At 41.6% G+C, this 21,876-nt stretch overlaps 1 protein-coding gene across 2 annotated transcripts in view; it reads left to right on the forward strand.

The window, feature by feature from the left end:
* Positions 1-20,528, forward strand: part of RGS20 (regulator of G protein signaling 20) — a 38,237-nt gene extending 17,709 nt beyond the window's left edge. The window contains exons 2-5 of one of the 2 annotated variants that reach the window (XM_024206185.1): positions 6,177-6,325; positions 17,458-17,544; positions 18,466-18,700; positions 20,340-20,528. In XM_024206185.1, the coding sequence (XP_024061953.1) occupies positions 6,180-6,325; positions 17,458-17,544; positions 18,466-18,700; positions 20,340-20,528 (657 nt within the window). In that variant the 5' untranslated portion in view covers positions 6,177-6,179. Of the gene's footprint in view, positions 1-6,176; positions 6,362-17,457; positions 17,545-18,465; positions 18,701-20,339 lie in introns of those variants that run through there. The other variant, XM_024206184.1, reaches the window with a different exon arrangement.
* The last annotated feature ends 1,348 nt before the right edge of the window (positions 20,529-21,876 follow it).

The raw sequence follows: 21,876 nt of genomic DNA on the forward strand, positions 1-21,876 counted from the left end.
ATCTAATGCAGACCATCCATGTAGCAGCACTTTGCTTTTGTACTGGTTCTGGAACACCAGTGTCCCCTCTCATCCCCATTAGGAGCCATGCTACCAGGGATTCCCCAGCCTTCCTGAAACTTCCTTTAAAGGATTTTTCCCTACCGCAGATGTGGGGCCCTAGGAAAGGTAATACTGTCCTTGCATTGGCTGGATAAAAGGTGATAATTTATTTTTTAAATTAAAGTTAGACACACTGTCGCTGGGTACTGATATGTCTTCCAACAAACTGCCAGAGAAACATCAAGGCCAAAGGAGTGTGTTCCAAGTAGTTAGGACCCCCATCTCCTGGTTGAAATGATTGTGTATGTGATCAGAACAGCACCATCGTGAATGTAGTACTGTTGGTCCTTAGGCCGCAGCTTTCGCAGGTCATCTTCAGGGAAGCTTCCCTCTTGTTGATCCTGTAGGTACATGGTAACTTTCTCTTGCACACACAAGATGTATTTTCAGTCTAGACGTGAACCCCTGACTCAATTAAAGTCAGTAGGAATTTTGCCATTGAGTTCGCTGTGACCAAGCTTTCACCCTACATAACTGTGATGAAAGCCTAATCAAGTGCCATAGTATATGAACTGCAGCGTAAAAAACCCTCCACCCTACCCTCCCTGTAAATAGGGTGACCAGATGTCACAATTTTATAGGGACAGTCCTGATTTTGGGGGCTTTTTCTTATATAGGCACCTTTTACCCCCTACCCCATCCTGATTTTTCACACTTGCTGTCTGGTCACCCTACCTGTAAAGCCCCTGTGGTAATCACCAGGAGTCATGTCACAACTTTGAATGGTGAAAATCTACCAGCCACATCCTTAGATATGTGAATTAGAAGAATTGATTAACTTGGTCGCTTGAAAAGTTGTTGGAGCAATTGAAGACAACTGTTGCATCAGCAGTGAAGGAAAATATCTCAGAACAGTATTTGAACGGACATTCCTTTGAAAACTTTTTATTTCCTAATTTATGGTTGTGGAAAATATCAACCACAATATTGCATTTATTTTGTTGTTCCTTTCTTAAATTCAGCTGTTCTCAATCACAGTTTTAATTAATCTCAGCTGCTAAACTTGATAGAGGTACATTCACCCAGCAATATAGCATATCACCATACCTTGTTACAAAATTAGAAAATATTGTTCTGTGTAGGCACACTATGCGATTTTCAAACACTTGAGCCCAGCTCTCCATTCTGTAGGAGTTCTGCTCAGTGCAGAAACTTGGACAATCAGCTGTGGCTTCAACAATGCTCTAGTTTAATTACAAGTTAGATGTAGGAATGATTGAGTAAAATTCCATGGCTTCCATTACACTAGATGAGCATAACTGTCCCTTCTCACCTTAAAATCTGTATTGAGGGCTATCCAGGGAGTGATTCTGTCCCCAGCATAGGCTAGAGCAGCCTCAGGGCTGCTCTAATTTAGACTGCTGCAACAGAAAATAGGTGGAATGCAGTGAACTCTTGCTACACACCCTCTCCCCTGGCCATGCTGAGGATGAGGGAGGGGGAAGCTCTACATCACATCACCAGGGATTATTTTACCCCATTTATGTTTTATCCTGCCAAAAAGCCAGGCTGGAACTGAGAATTGCCCCCTTATTATCTTATTTGTCAAAAGAACTTCAAATATGTCAGAGACTGTTATGCTCAGTGATGACTAAGGCCACAGAAAACATGATGCTGGCATTACATAAGCATTTTTGAACAGTAGGAGCACAAGAGAGCTACCCCACCCCTTGAATAAACTAAAAAAGACCAAAGGGAATTTTAAAACAAGATTCCAGCTGCCTCTGCACTTTTGGCATGAATTTCAACCCAAAGCGTAACTCTTTCAAAAAGTGATAACTGCTTGTAAATAAGGTCATTCACTAAGACTGCCCTCTCAGTAATAGATACCACATCTCTCAGTAATCACATTAGTGATGCTTTAGCACGAGTGAGTCAGATTCTCAGTTGGTGTAAGTCAGAACAGCTCCACCAGAGTCAGCTGAGGAGCTAACAGCATTTGTTTGACCTGAAAGACTTATACATTTTATATGGCTGATTGAGCTTTGAAGAAGGAGTATAGTGGGGCACACATTTTTTCCCCTCCCTAAAGTGAGATACCTGCTCTTTTGAATCAGCAGAGCAGAGGAGTTTGAAGAAGAAATGAAGGACCTAATTCTCCTATGCCTTGCACTTTGTGTGGTCATTTACTCCAGTGCAAACTGGGTGTAAAATGCTACTAAATCAGATTCAAGATAGGTTTGAGCTTTTGCATTCAGATTCAGAGTCAAAGTTCTTCAAAATGTAAGGTGTCCATATGTAAGATTGTGTCTCTGGCCCATTGCTAACACTGACATTTACACATAGAATAGAAAGTTTGACTTTCTTTTGTAGATTCCTACATACAATACTTGGTGGAACAACTGATATATCTATCTTGGCCCTAACACCATGGTAACCGAGACCCTATATAAAATCAACTTTTCTCTGAAAACAATACAGCAAATGGCCACAGACCTGATCCAGGCATTCTGAGGTTGATGTGGCTTGGAATCATAACTGTTGCTCTATCTCAAAAGGGTCAGATTGTCACTGGGATAATAGTCAGAATCAGCATGGTCCAGAAAATAAGGTGAAATCCTGGCTCCATTGAAATCAATCATAAAGCTTCCATTGACTAATGGAGCCAGGATTTCCTCCCTGGAGTCTATTCCTAGCTCTCCCATTTACTTGCTGTGTGTCTTTGGACAAGTCACATCATCTCTCTCTGCCTCAGTTTCCCCTTCAGCCTCCCTCCCTCGACCATAGATTGTAAGCTCTTTGGGGGCAGGGACGGTCTTTTACTGTGTTTGTATAGCCCTGAACACAATGGGGCCCAATCTCAGTTTAAGCCTCTAAGCACTACTATAACACAGACTAATAATAATATTGTGATAATGGAGAGGTAGGCATTTTATTTTACAGTGAGGCTCTGCTCAGAGGTGTGACTATGAAAAACAGCTTTAATTTAAGAGATCTGCTCCCTGCGTGTATTTAGAATGCTTTAGTGACCAAAGTAAGCGTGAATGAAGTGATGTATAATGCCACCTGCTTTATTATAGTTCAGTTCATTTCTAAAACCAAAGTGGTGTTAAAAATATTAAGAGACCCAATCATCTTGTCATTTGCATGCACACAACTGCTGTTGATTCCCAAAAGAGCTGCAGATGCACTATTCATTGGACTTTCCGTAAAACAAAGTAACTGCTTTGGACTAGTCATCTTTAAACCAATAGATACATTCTTGCAGGAACTTCTATTTTTGGTCTCCACATACTTTTTAAACACTTTTGTGACATCTTAAAAAGGTTTGTTGTCATTTAGAAATATTTACCAAAATCATCGTTTAAGTCTGAGCAAGAAAATTACTTCATATTTAAAGGGGAAGCTAATGTTTCAATGTGTACATCTGCTAATGAAGCATAGAGCTTAAATGAGATGCCAAATTGTACCTTTATTTTTTTCCTCCTCAACCCTTCATAAACTATAAACTGGGATATAAATCACATAGGATGAATATTGGCTTTACATTCATAAAGCTCTACAGCTTCCAAATATCCTTTGTTAGAGTGAGCACTTCACAAGCTACATTATAAACAAAACACTATTGGGAGGGGGGGTGCGAGGAGGCATTTGCTACAGAGATGCTTACATGCTCCTCCCTCACACTGAAGTATACCAGAGAATATCTTGCAAAAGAAATTAATCTGAAAGGATAATAAATCTAAAATAGTAAAAATCTAAAATTATAATTTTATAAATATAATAATAGATCCAAATAAGGATTCTTTGAAATAGGAGATATTTGGGGTGGGTGAATAGGTACATTGACTTATTCACCTCTTTCTCCTATGCCCTTCCCCCTCCAAACACAAAAAACAAAACAGAAAACTAGCTCTCCTAATCAGATCATATATCAATTCAGTTGTAAAGTGGGTTAGAGGTATTTATGTGCACAGAAGCCACATAAAACATCTACTAAACAAAGCTGGATGAATTATATAAATAGCACTCATTTGATTCCAATTATAAATTAAACTTTTCTAATTGATAATAAGAAAATGTTTACTCCCTACCAGGAGCTGGGAATACGTCAGATATACTATTGTCTCCTGTAATGTTTTGTTTATAATTACTTTTTATTGTAAGCACAAACATGCTTTGTTTTTCAAAAATAGGTACTGAGAAGAAAGCTGAAAATATTCAGTATTTCCTTCTACTGTAATGAACTTGAAATCTAAGCAATAAAGAAATAAGAATGTACAGGTGTATTTTCCTTTTCATATTTATTCTTTCATACTTTAAAATTATCAAGCTGGCATTTTGGGAAGTAATGTTCTTGCTTATGTTTTAGATTTTTGGTCATTTAGGGACTGGTTGTCAAAGGGAGCAGATCCATAATGGGGCATCATTTTGTGTGTTTTCTCCCTATCGCTTCTCGGCTCTCTGTGAGCTGAGGGGTGAAAACATTATCTACTAGCTATGCTGGTCTGATGTTATCCTACAAAATAGGTGCCTCTGCTGCTGTGCATGACATACACATTTTCCCTTGGACAAGGGGATGATTCTAGCCAAAAAACAAAACAAAAATAATACTAACCTATATAATACCATCAGTAAAAGGAACATCAGAAAAAGCATTGATCGTGAATTAATGCTGCGTTGAGTTGGAATAACCTGCACTCTTTTATATACATGATTTTGTAGTTTTTGTAGCAATGCCTGCTGCATATGGATTGAGCACCTTTCTTGCCACCATAGTCCTGCATAAATATATCTGAACACGGGGGTGGGGGGGTGGGGGGGGGGAGAGAGAGAGAGAGAGATGATTTTAACATGATGCTCTCCAGCTCATCAGATAACATCTCATACCAGTTATTGAATCACAATGATCAACTCCCCAAAATCTGCCATTGTTAATGGTATTTGAACTCCTCTGCAATTTTGATGGACTCAAGGAGGTTTAGCAACCTACAATGAACAATACCAAAAAGTATCACTTTTCATAGGAGGAAGAATAGCTAAGTATCCAAAATTCATCTAAAATCATAATGAAGTAAGGTGCACTTGTCCCTTTAGGATTTGATATTTCATCAATGTAACGAAGTCAACATGTAGGGTATAGGTCAATAGGCAGCAAGTCATTCACAGGGAGCACACACACCAAATTCTGCCAACCATAAGTTCAAGCTCACAGAAAGGGCTCACAGAAAGTTACATACTTACATGAGAAATTGCATTGACTCCAGACGGATTAGTCACACGTTTAAAATTGCTCATGTACAGACATGTTTGCAGGCTTAGGGAACCAAACAGTTTTCCTAGAACAATCTAGAGGCATCCCATGCTGTCCCCACTATGAACTATGGTTATGATGGGAATAGACTGCTTAAATCTTAAAGTTGCCTGGCCCATGTCTGTATCTCCTCGGCAGGAAAGTAATTTCCTCCCCAAACCATGAAGACTCTGAATCTTGCTTGAACGAAAATCTATGTTAAAGGAACACAGAGTCAGACTCATGATAGTCAATCAGATCCTAGCCTTTCCCCTTTACGGTGGCCTAAGGAACAGATTTTCTAAATTTTTCAACACCGACAATGGAGCCCAAATTCTTAAAAAAATTCATCTCCCATTTACACACCTCTAAGCCAGTGCACAGACTCACCAGCTGGGGAAAGAAAGGAGGAAGAATCAAAGCCCAAACTATAGGTCACTTCACCCTTTTTTCCTTAGAACTGGCTTTATTTCCAAAAACAAAATTCAAACGCACAACAAATTAGCAACACTGGAAAATAACCACTGGGAGCTTTCCAACTATAGCTAGCTGAGAGAAGAGAGAACATAAACGACCCCCATGATAACCTTCTTTGAACCCACTTCCACTTTCCACCCAAATCAGTCATGTTATAGGGAGGAATCTATTAACCCCTTACATTTTGAAGGGACTTTACACCTTGTCACAGAACCTCAACGAAGCAGCGAATTTTCCCAGCAGCTTCCAAAAAGAACAGCGGGAGCCATCAGATTCCGAGTTCTTTTGAAAATCTGGCCTTAATGATACCTAGTGAGTCTTTTGTGCAGAGGTTAATTTTTTCCCCTTATTTTGGTTTTTTCAGCCCATGGGATCGGAGCGGATGGAAATGCGCAAACGGCAGATGTCTGTGGCCCAGGAGACACCAAGTTCCACACAGGCACAGCATGGCATTGGGAATCGAGCTTCCAATGCCTGCTGCTTTTGTTGGTGCTGTTGTTGCAGCTGCTCATGGTATGTCTTTTGGTGTCTCAACTCAAACTTACAGGGGTGAGTGATGGCCAGTGATCAGGACAACATAAACAGCACAGCACTTGGGGTAATAATACAAGTCTAGAACAATAGGAAAAAGATGGCTTTGTTGCAATTCTGAATACAGTTTTCAGCTCCAATTCTTGTGGGTTTTCCATTGAAATAATTAAGGATGTAAAAAGAGTTCTATATACCAGCATCAGCTGTGTGTGTGTGACGGGAGGGCCTAAGATGGGACTTTAAATAAAAAAGGTATATAATTCTTTTCTTAGCACTGCTTTAGGCTGCATGCACATCCTGGTATCAATTTCCTTGTTACTAAAGCACCACTCATGTGCTTGATGTTGTACAAGACAGAACAGTCCAGTCCCAGCACCAAAAAAGCTTACATTCTAAGGCCTTGCCCTTGTCCACACTAATGTGAAAAGTCAATCTAAGCTACGCAATTTGAGTTACGTTAACAGAGGAACTCAGATCGACGTAGCTGAGGTCTACTTACTGCAGGGTCCACACTACGCAATGTCGATGGGAGACACCGTCCCGTCAACTCCCCTTATTCTTCTCGATACAGTGGAGTACAGGAGTTGATGGGAGAGCGATCTGTGTTATATTTAGCGGGTCTTCACTAGACCTGCTAAATCGACTGCCGCTGCATCAATCGCCGCTCGTTGATCCCCCGGTAAGTGTAGACAAGCCCTAAATAAGACAGAGAAGACAAGACACACTGGGAGGCACAGAAGAGGGACTGACAAGCATTTAAAAATTATTATTGCTAAGTCATGTCTTCTGGGCACTGCAGAAAAAGTGAGTCTTTAGGAGGGATTTGGACTGGAACAAAACGAAGAGGACATTGATTTTTCAGAGGTACTAAGCACCTGCAGTTCCTGGTTAGTCTATGGATCAACTTCAGGCATCCAAGTCTGAAAATACTGGCCTCTATGCATGAGGAGCTATACTGAAAAGGCTTGGAGATGGTTGTGGGGAAAATGGAACATTTAGGTTGGCATCACTGGTGAAGCAAGAAGATTCCTAAGGTTGCTGGAAGAATTTTTCTGTTGACTTAGCTACCACCTCTTGGAAAGGTGGATTAACTATATCAATGGAAAAACCTCTTCCATCCATGTAGGAAGTGCCTACGCTCCGGCATTACAGTGCCACAGCTGCAGCACCATAGGTAGGGCCCTACCAATTTCATGGTCATAGGATTTTAAAAATCATAAATTTAATGATTTCACCTATTTAAATCTAAACTTTCACGGTGTTGTAGTTGTAGGGGTCCTGACTCCAGTATAACCTGGCCTAGGTTATACTAGAGTCAGACTAAATCTGTAAATTTTGGCCCAGTAAGGCAAATTTAAATGAAATTAGTCTGCAATGTTAAGTTCCTAATTTTGCTTCCTTGCATTAAAAATCCATTCTCACTCAAATGTAGAAAAACATGGCTCAGACATGGAAGTATTATTATCCCAATTTTACGACAGAGAAACTGAGACACAGAGACATTGAGTGACATGGCCAGTGTCACACAAAGCAAGTTAGGATAGAGGTAGGAATTTAGAACCCTGATCTCCTGGCTCCTGATTTTGTGCTTTAACCTCGAGAAACAAAAAGGGAAATTGTTCATAAGGAGTAGAGAGAGATGTGAATTAGTGCAGGGTCTCTTTCTATGAAAATGATTATGGCCATGTTTAGTAGTATCGTAAAGATTGAGATTCTGGCAACTGCAGAAAGCTTTTTAAGCCACCAGATCTTTATATGCTTTGCCCATGAAAGGAATTACATACTAATGCTAAATAACAGTAATAACCAACTGCGGGTAGTTGTAACATTGGGCTACTTTCACCCATGGCTTTCTGGGTTGCTAGGAACGGCCAAATTAAAATTATTCCTCTAGAATAGAGCAGACAGAAAGAGGTACAATGAAAGAGTGTAAGGTGGGTTCAAATCTATCGGTCAATGAGGTTCTTATTTACTATGAGAAATCTCATTGGCTGTTAGTGACCTGACAGAATATCCAGTTTTGCATTTAAGGTCCAGGCCCACTAAAATAGAATAACTATATAGAGAGGATCACTACAGAGCTTTGGGACATTTGGTTCCTGGAAGATGTCATAAGAATAGGTTAAAAATTAACTTGTACAGGGACAGTTCCTGCAAGATGGAGAACTCCCAGTGGGAGTTGAGGGCATTCAGCACCTAGCAGGCAGAAGACAGCACTACCTATATTTAGTTTTTCTCTTACTACAGGCTTTTGCTTTCTTGACTAAATATGAGGTTGCCATCCCCTTATTTATTCCAGGAATTCATATTTTAGTAGCGTGTCAGTCAGTCTTATCACAAACTAAAATAGCCATCCCTTTTCCTTGATAAGTCACTTGTCACACTATAGTGGTATCTTACGGTACCTTTAGTGATGAGAATCGTTTTTCCTGAGTGAATCTGCAACACTGTACCAAGTCAATGGAACTGCATGTGGCCATGACCCCACTCCACCCATTCACTTTTAAGATCCACTGTTTGTGGACAGAATAAATCTCTCTTGCTGTTCAGATTTGCAAGACTGAAGACTTTGTCCTTGAAGTTTCTTTACCTCACATTCAGATAAAAGTAGGCAAACTTCTGGGTCCAAAAATAAAGTGGCCAACCTGTATATGAAATGGTTACTTACTGCAACTGTGATTCTTTGAGATGTGATGCAGACGTGTATTCCACTTAGGTGTGTGCATGCTCAGATAATTTTGCCTAACAGTACCCATAGAGGAGCGATGCTTGTGCCTCACGGCCATAGCCCCTCCCTTAGCTATATGAGGTGGCACAGCCCCCCCCCCCAGTTTCTTCGCTTCAAATGCCCAGAGACTAGACTCTGATGCAGAGGGCATGGAGGGTGGGTCATGGAATACACATCTGCACCACATCTTGAAGAACCATAGTTACAGTAGGTAGCCATTTCTTCTTTGAGTAGACGCAGCTGTGTATTTCACTTAGGTGACTCACAGGCAGAACCCTGGGAGGCTGGGCTCAGTCTACCTAAACAAGGCTTGCAAGACCTCCCTACCAAAACCTGCATCTACTCTGGAAGATGCAGTGATGACATAATGGTAATAAATGTATGTATGGACAACCATATGACAGCCCTGTCCAATATTGAGATGTCACTCAGGAACACTATTGACGTAGCTTGTGCTCTCTTAGAATGAGCTCATACCTATTAAGGAGGCATAGCTGAAGTTGTTTCATATGCAGTCTTGGTACAGGATCTTATCCATTTAAAGAGTCTGTGAAGAGACGGCTTGCTTCTTCATATGATTTGCATATGCACAAACAGGCAAGGCAAAGCCCGAAACAGCTTAGTCCTATCCAGATAGAAGGCTAGACATCGCTTGACATCTAATGAGATGAATGTGGCTTAGGAAATAACAGGTAAATATACTGCCTGGTTCAAATGAAACTGAGAGACCACTTTAAACAAAAATTTTGAGTGTGATCATAAAGTCACTTTGTCTTCAGACAATTGTGTACAAGGAGGCTCCGCCATCAGAGCCTGCAACTCTTACACTCTTCTTGCAGATGTTATTACTCCGCTTTCCACAACAGTGGAAAGGGACCCAATGCCAGAGGCTCAAAAGGAGGTCCCATTAAAGCTGCTAGGACTGTGTTAAGGTCCCACAGAGGAACCAGCTGTCAGACTGGAGGATGAAGAAGCCCTTTTAAGAATCTTGCTACCATGGCAATGGAAAAGACAGATCTTCCCTGAATGCTCCAGCATGTTGATATGCTGTGAGCACTCCTGCTCCGACCACAGACCTTCAACTTTCAGCAACCCCACATGTGCCCCCCAATCCATCAGAGAAGCATCAATGACAAGAGACCTGGTTAGTAAGGACTGGACGCCCTGGCAAACCTTCTCTGAACACATCCACCACTGCAAGGAGTCCAGGACCAGTTGAGAAAGATGGGGGTAAAGAGTCGGATGGTAAATAGTCCCAAGTCACATTTGGAGAGGGTGAAGGTGCAGCCTGCAAACTGGACCATCTGCATGCAAGTGGACATGTGGCCCAAGAGCCTCAGGCACATCTAAACTGCCATGGAAAGCTGAGACTGGAGACTGAGGTAAAGATGGTGAATTACCTGAAAATGGCTAGTTGGCAGAAACATTCTCAAACTCTGAGTGTACTAGGGCCCCAGTGAACTCTATTTTCTGAGTGGGAACCATATTTGATTTCCCAGTGTTTAGAATGACACCCAGATGCAGGACCGGCTCCAGGCACCAGCAGAGGAAGCACGTGCGTGAGCGCGGCATTCCGGCCATTCTTGGGGTGGCACAGTCTGAGAAGCTTTTTTTTTTTTTTTTTTTTTGCGCTTGGGGCGGCAAAAATGGTAGAGCCGTCCCTGCCCAGACGGCTGATGAAGTGCAGTGTAATGTCGAAGTGAGAAAGAACTTCCTCTCTGGACCTGTCCCTCAGTAACCAGTCATGCAGGTATGAGAAGATGGGGATTTCTTTCTTTCTGAGATGACCATGCATTTGGACAGAAGAGAATCCAAATGGAAGCATCATATACTGAAAATGGTGCTCTGCTATGACAAATGGAAGGAATTTTCTGTGACCTGGCAAAATCACCATATGAAAGTAGGCATCCTGAAGGTTCAGAGCAACAAACCAATCATTCTGAGACAACACGGGAAGGATAGTAAATAGAGTGACCATTTTGAACCTCATGCATCTGATATTTTTGTTGACACCGTGAAGGTTGAGAATGGGTCTTAACCCTCCCCTGGATTTGGGCACCAGAAACTATCAGGAATAGCACCTATGACTCCAGTGTTCTAGCAGAACTCCTCCCCCACTCCCAAAACCAGTGGACCGCAAACCTGCTTGAGGAGCAATACCTTGTGAGAAGGGTCCCTGAAGAGGGGCGGGAAGGGATGGCGGGGAACTGGATTGCATAGCCTAATCTGACAGTGCTTAGGACCCAGCTGCCATGATCAAGCTCCAAGCATTGTAGAAATGGGTCAGCCCATTTGGAGGGAACGGGGAGAACGGAGCAATGACTGGAACACTGCTCTGAACCAAGGAGTCAAAATGGGTACTTGGGGGACATGTGTGGACTGACCAAATCCCAGACCTGACTTTCTCCTCCTATGGGATCTATGCCCTTTTCTGGGATAGTTCCACTGTCTTGGGGGGAAGGAAAAGCTGCCCAAATGTGCACCATGGACAATACTGCTGCTGCTACTGTTGATCACCATAGTGGTACCTCTGCACTGCTGATGTATACACCCCAAGGACTAGAAGGTAGTCCTAGAGTCTTATCCATCTTGGCTGAAAACAGTGCTTGGTCATCAAAGGGCAAATTCTCTATGGCTTGTTGCACATGGGGAACAATGCCTGAATTCTGCAGCCAGGAAATCCTTCTCATGGTCATCACCAAGGCCATCACTCGGGCCAAAAGTATCTGCAATGTCCAGCATGGACTGCAACAAAGTCTTAGCCAGCAAGCAGCCTTTGGTGACAAATGACTGAAATTCCTCAGTCATGGCTTTGTGCAGCTGGTCTGCAAACTTAGACATAGCCACCCAGTTCACAAAGTTGTACTGGGACAACAATGTCTGCTGGTTAGCAATCCACAAGGAAGAGGAGGTGTAAATATTCTTGCCCATCAGGTCCATTCATTCAGAGTCCTTATCCTTGGGAGGGGTCTTAAAGCTGCCCTGCTGGGCTGTTATTCACCACGGTTACGACCCCAGAATCTGGGGACGGATGTGAGTAAAAACTTTCACACCCCTGCACCGGAATGAAGTAGCGTTTCTCCATGTGCTTTGCTGCAGGTGGTGCCAAAGCTGGTGTGCTCCAGAGGACCTTAGCAGGTCTGCAAGGACTGCATCATTAATAGGGAGGGCTACTCTCCCAGGGAAAGATGGCTGCAGGATATCCACTAACCTGTTCTCCTGCAGGAACTCCACTTGAATTCCAGGGATGCAACCAAGTGGTGCCAAAGATGGTCCTGGTGCCAGGAAGGTCCATTGTGCTGAGCTCAGCAACAGCCCCACTTCCACTGACTGTGGAAGGGAAACAGCAGGGTATGGTGCAGACAGTCCCACACGGTCAACAGCCCACCCAGCCAATGGAGCTATAAAGGATGCAGCCCTGGCAAAGTCCTGGACCAAGGGCAAGGTTAGGACAGAAAGGTAGAGGTCTGTTGCTGGCTGCTATGCCGCTGATGCAGAAACACCCAGTGCCAGCATTGCCCTTGTTGGTCCTGGACTCAGTGGATGCCCCAGGGCTGGAACCAGAGTCAACAATATGGTGTCTTTGACCTCCTTGCGCAGAGCAGTTGGGGAGCGGTTGACAGGACTGCTCTGTCCCATGCACCAGCATTCGACCCATGCTCCTTCTGGAGGAGGGAGATAAGTCCCCATGTGACCTGAAGTGGCTTCAGTCAGTCCTATGAAACCTTTTCCTCAGGGCACTCGACAGGGAATGACTCCATCTTTTCAGACGAGTTGCCAGATCCAGGACACAAAGTGGTAGCTCTCTCAGAACTCAAGGGTGACCTCCAATTTGACATGGGCCTCAGTGCCAAAGGAGGCCGCATAGTCTGTTCAAGCAAGTGCTGCTTCAGACGAAGATCCCTCACCACCCAAGTCCATTTGGTGAACAATCTGCAAATCGACCACCACTCCTTGATATGGGCTTCACCTAGGCACAACAAGCACCATGTCGGGGGATCATTATTGGCGATCGCTCCCCCACATGACAGAATGTTTAAACCCTGGTGAGGGCATCACCAGGGAAATATTTAAACTACAGCTAACTAACACTAAATCTAACTAACACTGCCGTAACTATATACAACTAGAAAAGTCACTAAAAATAAAGGGATTGTGAGGTGAAAACCACACAGAACTCTGACTCCAGCCATGGGCAGTAAGAAGGAACTGAGGGGAGTCAAGGCAGTGCCACCTCATATAGCCAGGGAAGGGGCTATGACCACGAGGCGCAAGCACCGCTTCACTACAGGTACTGCTAGACAAAATGCTCTGGCTCCAGTGTTCTGGGGACACACACACACACACACACCCTCCCTAAGCGGAATACATGGTTGCATCCACTGGAAGAAGGAATTCTCTGTTGCACCAGTTTACCTCAACCTACAAAAGAACTTTGGTGCATGTATAAAGCAGTAACTGAGCAACTCCAATTATTATAAATGGGAATTGTGCTGTTAACATTTTATGTGTCAGACTGAGAAAATATCCTATAAAAATCATTTTTTGTGCTTGCACAGCACCTGACTTCAGAACATAAGCATACTGGCTATCAAATTAATCACCCTGCAATCAACAAAAAGAAGTCCAACAATTATGTCAATAGTTATCAGAGAATATGGAAATATTTTAACACTTTTTATATTGAATATTTTTTAAACATTTACACTGTGGTAGTGCCTAGAGGCCAACCAGGTTGGGGTTCCATTGTGCGAGGTCCTGCATAGCATAGTATAATAAATGACAGCAAAAGGAACACATTTTGGGTATGTCTACACTGGCAAGTTTCTGTGCAACAAGTTATACCACTTATTAAAGCGCTGGAATTAAACCACTGTTGCGTGTTCACACTGTGCTCCTTGTGATGGTGGAGCACATCCACATTAGCAGTTCTTGCAACGGCAAAGAGAGCAGTGCATTGTGGTAGCTATCCCACTGTGCAACTGGCCACAGGGTGCTTTGGGAAGGGTTTGCAATGTCTCATGGGGCAGGCACAGCGTCACATGATGCAGATTTCCCAATCCCATTATTCCATGGGCATCCTACTACATTGCCAGCTGCTTTTCAACTGAAGGGGGCGGGGGCAGAATGTGTGACAGGAGAGTGTGTGTGTATGGGGGGCGGGGAAGAGAGACAGTGTGTCTTAGGGGACAGAGTGTGTCAGAATGCTGTCTTGTAAGACAGACAGCAACAGGAAGCAACCAGTTCTGAGGCAGGGGGAGGAGGAAACCCCAACATCAGTCCCTGCCCAGGGCCGGCTCCAGGGTCCTTTGCTCCGAGAGGGAGTGAGGGACCCGCTGCTGAATTGCCGCCAAAGAGCCGGACGTGCCGCCCCAAGCACCTGCTTGCTGGGCTGGTGCCTGGAGCCGGCCCTGCCTCCCTCCCCAGCTCTCTGCCCAGCAATCAATCTCTCTCTCTCTCTCTCTCTCACACACACACACACACACACACACACACACACACACACACACCCCCCTCCGTGTTCAACAGCACAAGCATTCCACATTAATGGTTTGCTTTCTGTCCCGGAGCAGATCAGCACAGCACACAAGGGCTGTCAGAAACGGAGCTTTGAAAGGGGAGGGGTACATGCCTTCAGGGGCAGAGCAGCCACTTGAGGGATTATGGGACACTTCGGGAGGCTAACTGATTGCTTTCTGTGCTGTAATTTGTTTACTCTGCCAATGCAGCGCTGGAGCCTCTGCACTGTAAGGCTCACGACTCTTGTCGAGGTGGGTTTTTTGGAATGCTGCAACTGAGGAGTTTCTGCGCACGAAGTGGCTTGGCAGTGTGTACAACTCAGGAGTTACACCGCAGAAAGCTGCTTGACTGCGCAGTAACTTGCCAGTGTAGACAATTTCACAAGAAAGGACTGATTGAAAGACATTTGGATCTGGTCCTAAGAAAACACCACCAACTGAATAATTTCCACACCCCACTGAGTAAATGAGCCTCCAAGTTCCAGTGTATTGACAACTGTGTAACACTGGTAAGATCAAAGAGTCAAGGATGGTTTTAGCCCATAGGTGTATACGTATAAGATACACCCATATCTATAGATTGCCCAAGAAAAGGAAATAAAAGCACTTCATGTACACTGACTTAATGGATTAATATAAACTTCACTTCCCACTATTTCCTTTGAATTGTTGATAACTACTCCTCCGCTCTTTTATCTTATACTCTCTGTCAGGCACAGAAAAAGCAGCATAAATGTTGAAATGGTACAAAGCAAGCTATTTACTCAATGGGGTGTTGAAATTACTCAATTTTGATGGCGCTTAAAATTCCTATTGCCATTTAAGAATAGCCTGAGAACTGGGTGCAGGCTACAAACAAAGCAGCTTTTCTCTGCCTTAAAATCACTTCTAATTTTCTGAGAACAACTGTTTTATAGTAGCAAGGAATGCGAAACAAACGGCAATTAAATGTTCTATTTATAATCCCTATTCACAGAATGTCTTTCCTCAAAATAGCTCAAGTGCTTTCCACTGAAAAATTATGAATAGAAACAAAAATAACAGTCCACATGAGTCATGTGGCTGAGAAGCAGAGACTTCACTATTCACAGCCCTTTCAATACTAGAATTAGAATGAACCATTATGGGACTAGGAAATGAGTCCCAATGCCTGGATGCCCAAAGTCTGTGCTGCAGTTATAACTTAAGTCACATACTTGTTATCCTTTTGGAGCCTGAGATAGATGTAGCTATGTAAATAGTTTGTTCTCTCTGCTCTGCACTTTTACACTTTTAGGGAGTCTTCCTCTCTGAAGGAGTAGCTACCATTTTGTAAGGCACAGTAAATATTACGTATTCCAAAGGAGGCAGAATGCTATCCTATGGAGACATTTGTTCTTTTGTCTCCTTCAGTCTAACATATGTCATGCAGAAGCATATTCTTGCTGTTTATGGAAAACACAACTTTAAAAACAAACAAACCAGGATCAATGGTCACTATTAGGTCCTTCCCCTCTCCCCCTCCTCCCTTAAATCATGAGACCCAGGGGATACGGTGATATTATAGTTCTTTTACAATTATGCTGCTTCTCCCTTTACAGAGAAAGTGAATTAAGGTAGCTCAGTGATTTGAAGGCATTACATAAAATGAGCTGCAGTGAGTAGTGTGACCCCCCTACTCGACTTAGTTCCAGCAAAGGTTCTCCACCTTTCCACTGTGTGGACTACTTTGTAGGAGACGACGCATCTCTTCTCCTTCCCAATCTTCAACTGCATTGCTCAGTCCTTAACATTTTTAAATTCTACAGACCTGCGGGGAGGTCTCCGCAGACTATAGACAAATGCTTGAGGAAGGAAAAGGTTAGAACTAGTTCAGGTAGCGAAGTTGGAGGTAAGATATAAGCCATAAGTTTAAAAAGAGGTGAGCAAATGAAATAGGCAAACCTAAGTGATAACCATACCTTTCTTTCATGTAATAATGCTAAAGATAAACCAAGAAATTGATTTCAAATTATTCCCCAGAAATTCTATCAAGCTCCCTGGGTTGTCAAGTGTGGTAAGAGCCTGGAAATCCAGTTACACTATGGATAGTGCCTTATAATTTACTTGGTGCCTTTTTCTCCTGACAAATTCAAAAGTGCTTTACAGAGGGAGAGGGAGAATAAGATCAGTTTATTCCCCTCCCCTATAAGACAGAATATAGCACCCACTCTGTGAAAGGAAAATACACAAGCTTTGGAAGTTTTAGGTCTAGAAACAAGGATAGGTTCTCTAACTGAAAGCGCTGGGGAATTTAAGTGAGCTAGAAAATTACTACTAATACACTGGAATTTGACCAGGAAGAGGACTTGACACCTGCTTCCATTGAAGAGTGCTGAGAGAGCTTTCAATGAGCCTCGGTGGGGAGACTTTGGCATGTATGTAAGCCTCATATTAATCCTGCAAATACTGAGTTTAATGCTTATTACCATGAACAGTCCCAGTTACAATGCTGGCCACACTATGTCAAGACATATACTATTAAGCATAGTACTTATTACCATAAGTAGCCCCACTCAGAGAGCTAGTCCAGAATGCTAGTGTTTTCTGGATTGCACCTTACATTTTGAAGCACATACCAAACTCCCTCTAGCTTGCACTGAGAAACTACACTGGATAACCAAATTCTCCTGGCAACTGGAGTAGCTTTGTTAAGGTTGCTGGATTTACACTGATGTAAAACTAGTGCACGAGGAGAATCATGAAATAAAAGGGTACAGGTAATTTCTATCCCTTTTAGGTAAGGTAAACCAAATGTGTGTAAAATATTAAATATCAACAATTTGATGTAGTTTCAAGCTCTTCCTTATATAAAAACTTGACTGAGTTATCTGTTTGCTACCTTGCAGTCTTACTGTTAGGAATCAAGATGAAGAGAGAGCAAGGAGGACATCCCATGAACTCAGAGCAGAGAGTATTCCAAACTGTGAGGAGAGGTATCCTTTCTTTCTTTGAGCATTTATATATATAAAACAGCTAAATCTGCAAGGCAAATGGTTTGAAATGCACAAATTACTCCCCTGCTGCCATCCATGCACTATCTATTTAAATTCAATTCTCAGCCATCTCTAGCAGAATGTTACTAACATTCCCACTCGAACCTTTCATTAATTCATGGCCTGATCCAAATCCCATACTTTAAAAAATTTCTGTATTGGGGTAGCTTACATTGTATGGTGGTACAATAGCAACAACATAGTAAAGACGGAATCTCCCATTCTCCTGCAAGTCTAATTTTTTCCTCCCTCATTTCCATAACTTTTGTGAAAAACTTAACCAATCCAACTGGTAGTGCCCAGCTTTCAATAAGGAATAATAAACAAGGGAGAACATAGATCCTATCATTAGTCAGGTAACTAATTAACTTTTGCTATCCTTTCCTGGGTGCTCAGATGCTATGATGGGGGCCTATACAAACCAAGATAGGAGTATAGCTTTTGTGGTAACAGCTATAAACATATTAATATCTTGGCCTTCACTGTACGCATATTTATACCGTAATGGCGACACTGACTAACCAAAAAGACAACTGTGCATTTGAAGCCTAGAAAACATGTTCAGGGGTTGCATAAAGGTTTTTTGTTGTACATTAACTTCAGGCATTGCTTTAAAATAAAGCTAGTGTACGTCATCGGAACATTTGATCCCAGTTTATCTGCCACAATCCTCCGATCCTTAAGTTTACTAGAGCTTCACAGCAGGGTGAGAGTATTGAGTATCAGTTAACAGTCCAAACTACCATGCATTAGACTCATGTAAAGCTCACTTTTTTCTGTCAGTGAGAGCAAATGCCTTGTCTAGTGACTGAATTTTGAGTAACTAGCATCAATATCTTCTTTTCTATTCTCTCATTCAAGTCCCACTCCTACTCTTGAAGAAGTAAATGCCTGGGCTCAGTCATTTGACAAGTTAATGATCACTCCAGCGGGCAGAAATGCTTTCCGGGAGTTCCTCCGAACAGAATTCAGTGAAGAGAACATGCTTTTCTGGATGGCCTGTGAGGAGTTAAAGCAGGAATCCAACAAGAGTGTCATAGAAGAAAAAGCAAGGTTAATCTATGAAGATTATATTTCTATCCTTTCTCCAAAAGAGGTGTGTGTCCCTCCACAGGTCATTCTTTAATTCTGCATTGCACAGTGGTGGTTGTAACATGAATAAAGGCAAAGACAGCTAAACCAAGGGATACAGGTCTTATGACGTTTATGGCTAATAATTAGGCTTGGCAGAATTTGATTCTTGTTTGTTTATAACTGAGATAATATCTATTTTAAGCTTAATTTTTATTTACATTTTCACACTTCTGCAATATTATGGGTTTTAAGCATTTTTCAATCTTTATCCATTTACATTTTCACATTTGCAGGAAATTATGTCAGGGTCAGACAATTATTTAATGACAACAGACCCTGGGGTTCAAAAAGCTAATGCTTTATAACTATTAAAACACACAATGTCAAGATGCATATCAAAATATACAAAGTACATTTCCTTAAATCCAACTAAGTTCTCAAGCAGCATTTTTCTAACTTTGCCTATCTGTAAATTTTGATCAGACGGAAATTTTGGTTTGTGTAAACAGTGAAATTGATGCTTACCTACATTTACTGATAAAAATCTAATCCTTCCAAGCCTACTAATAATGGAGACTTAGAAAGTGAAGGCATAAGGGTGCCATGGTTGAAACTATCCTCCATCTTCCCAGTTAACAGACAAAGCAGCAGATGTGGTACTATAAAGCACTGATGTTAGACACCTGTAATTTCTAGGCATAACAGGCCAAAGAGCATTGTCCTCGCTTAAATAACCAAACAGGCCAGGTTTTTTTCTTAGCAGTTAAAAATGAAATGGGAGATCTTAAAATGTTTAAAACCTTTAACGTAATTTGCTATAAAATATAAAGGAATTGCTCAAATATAATCTGTTTTGAGAACTCCTGCAATACAGCAAAAGTTAACCATAAATAAAAGTTTATCTCAAAATTAGCAGATATACAAAGCTATCTACCAGTCTGATATTGGCAAATATTTTATACACTGAACATTACACTACAACAAGGTTGAGTTTGTTTAGTTGGTTTCTCGTTCTGAAGGACTATAAACTCAAATATCAGTCAAAAGCTTATTAGCCACAGTGGTGGAAAAAGCACTACTTGTGTACAGATACAAGCACTACTGAAATCTAGTAGCTGTTAACACAATATCTTTGAGACTGCCACCTCACTGAAATTTAAATTTTCACAATATCGCTCTCATGGAACCATGATATAACTATTTGCAATTCATGTCTAATTCTGCCTGCTCTTCAGTAAAAGGATTTGCTTAAATAACATTTCTACCGGTTGCAGCTTCTTTCTGGTTAATTCTGCTGCTATGAATTCAGCCTCAGACAACACTTATTCCCAAGGAAACGAAAGCGAGTCACACAAAATTAAAAATTCACTGCACTATTAAGCAGAAAGAGCAAAAATTCCAGCTGTATCGTCAGAATTTAGCACAAATAGGATTCCAGACAGCATTGTTTAAAATAAGGCTGTCTTTGAGAGGATTCCACTACTTGAGGAGATAATTGCATCCGAAGTTGGACGTGATAATTCTCTCTATGTATATCTGAGACCCTTTACACTTTTTCAGGGGTGAAGATTGAAATGGGGTGGGGGACTTTAAGTGGGTAGAGCTGGAAAAGTATGTGCGCTATTACCAATGTCAACGAATGCTTTTTTTTAAATGCACAGGTCAGCCTGGACTCCAGAGTAAGGGAAGTTATCAACCGAAATATGCTGGAACCATCACAACATACTTTTGATGATGCACAGCTTCAGATTTACACCTTAATGCATAGAGACTCCTACCCACGGTTTATGAACTCTGCTATTTATAAGGACTTGCTTCAGTCCTTATCTGAGAAATCCATCAAAGCATAATATTTTTTATTAATGTATTTATTAAAAAAACAGAAATGGAACTCTGGGCTACATCAACCAACAGGGAATTTAGAGTTAATAGGATATCTACCTGAAAATAAACTCAGGCATATTTTAATATGGACTGTCAATGTTTTAACCTGCAGAGGGCTCTGACACCACAAGCTAACTGCAGCCTCTGATCAACTTAAGTGACACTTGGCAAAGGAGAATGTAGAGATAGTTAGATGTTAAAAAAGTCGTATTTTTACAATAGCAGAATGTACTTGGACATGAACTAATAGGAGAAGTTAAAATTACCACTCTGGAAAGAAATAACTCTCCAATTTATTTTTTTAAACTGTTAGTTATGACTGCTCTCACCCTTCCACCCACCATTGTGCAGCCACAGTAAAAATACTTGCGCTGTTGATACTTGGGCTACACTAGACTGAAGCCTCACATTTTATAATAGTACAACCTGGTCACTACTTATGAAGTGGAGATGGTACGTTTCTTGAAGTGGCTACCTGATACATATAAGCAATGTGCTCATGGCAATGAAATTGAACAACCTCAAGTTTATGGAAGCTAGTGGTTTGGAATAATACTGCCTATAAAATTCTCTTATTGAAAAGTGTTATTTTACTATCAGAGTCTGCTGAAAACATTTGTAAATTCAAACTGTTAATGTTTATAAAAGCTGAAGAATTTAGGAGAGGGAAGAACCTGGGCATTTATAATCAAATAAAGCACAAGAATTCTCATGTGTTGTTCTCCTCACTGCAAAGGCAGATGCAAAAAATGGTAATTAATATTTTAGTATTTAGTCCCTAGAGCTCTGCAGTAGCAGCCATTTGATGTGTTCACAGACGTTGAAAATCCTAAATTACAGGTCAGATTGTTTGGGGGTTGCTTACTTCAGAGGTGATATTCATATACTTCATACAAAAGCAAGTTAAATCAAGCTTCCAGGGATATGGCATTAATTCAGGCTCAGAAGATCTCAAAGCAAAGCAGTATTCTTCCACAAGCTTCACAAGCTTCCTACTTGTATTTCTGGTATCTCTAATATATTGCACTTGTATATGCAGATTAGTGCTTTTTGCCAAGCCTCATACCTATTACCATATGACATTTCAACACACCCCAGAATTAGTTATCATAGCTAAATCTAGGAAGAAGTTAAACAAACTGCCTTTAAGTACCAATTTATAGATCCATTTTTTACAGAGTTGCTTAATCTATAGTAATTAAGCCAAAATACACTGTAGTTTAATGTAATTCCACTACATACATTTTAGTTTACTGTAGAATTCCCTTCAGTGGTAGTTTCCTGTATATTGATTGGAATGAATGCAGTGAGATG

This window comes from Terrapene carolina, unplaced genomic scaffold (assembly GCF_002925995.2).
Source record: "Terrapene carolina triunguis isolate 2854851 unplaced genomic scaffold, T_m_triunguis-2.0 Scaffold58, whole genome shotgun sequence".
NCBI classification, from domain to species: domain Eukaryota; kingdom Metazoa; phylum Chordata; order Testudines; family Emydidae; genus Terrapene; species Terrapene triunguis.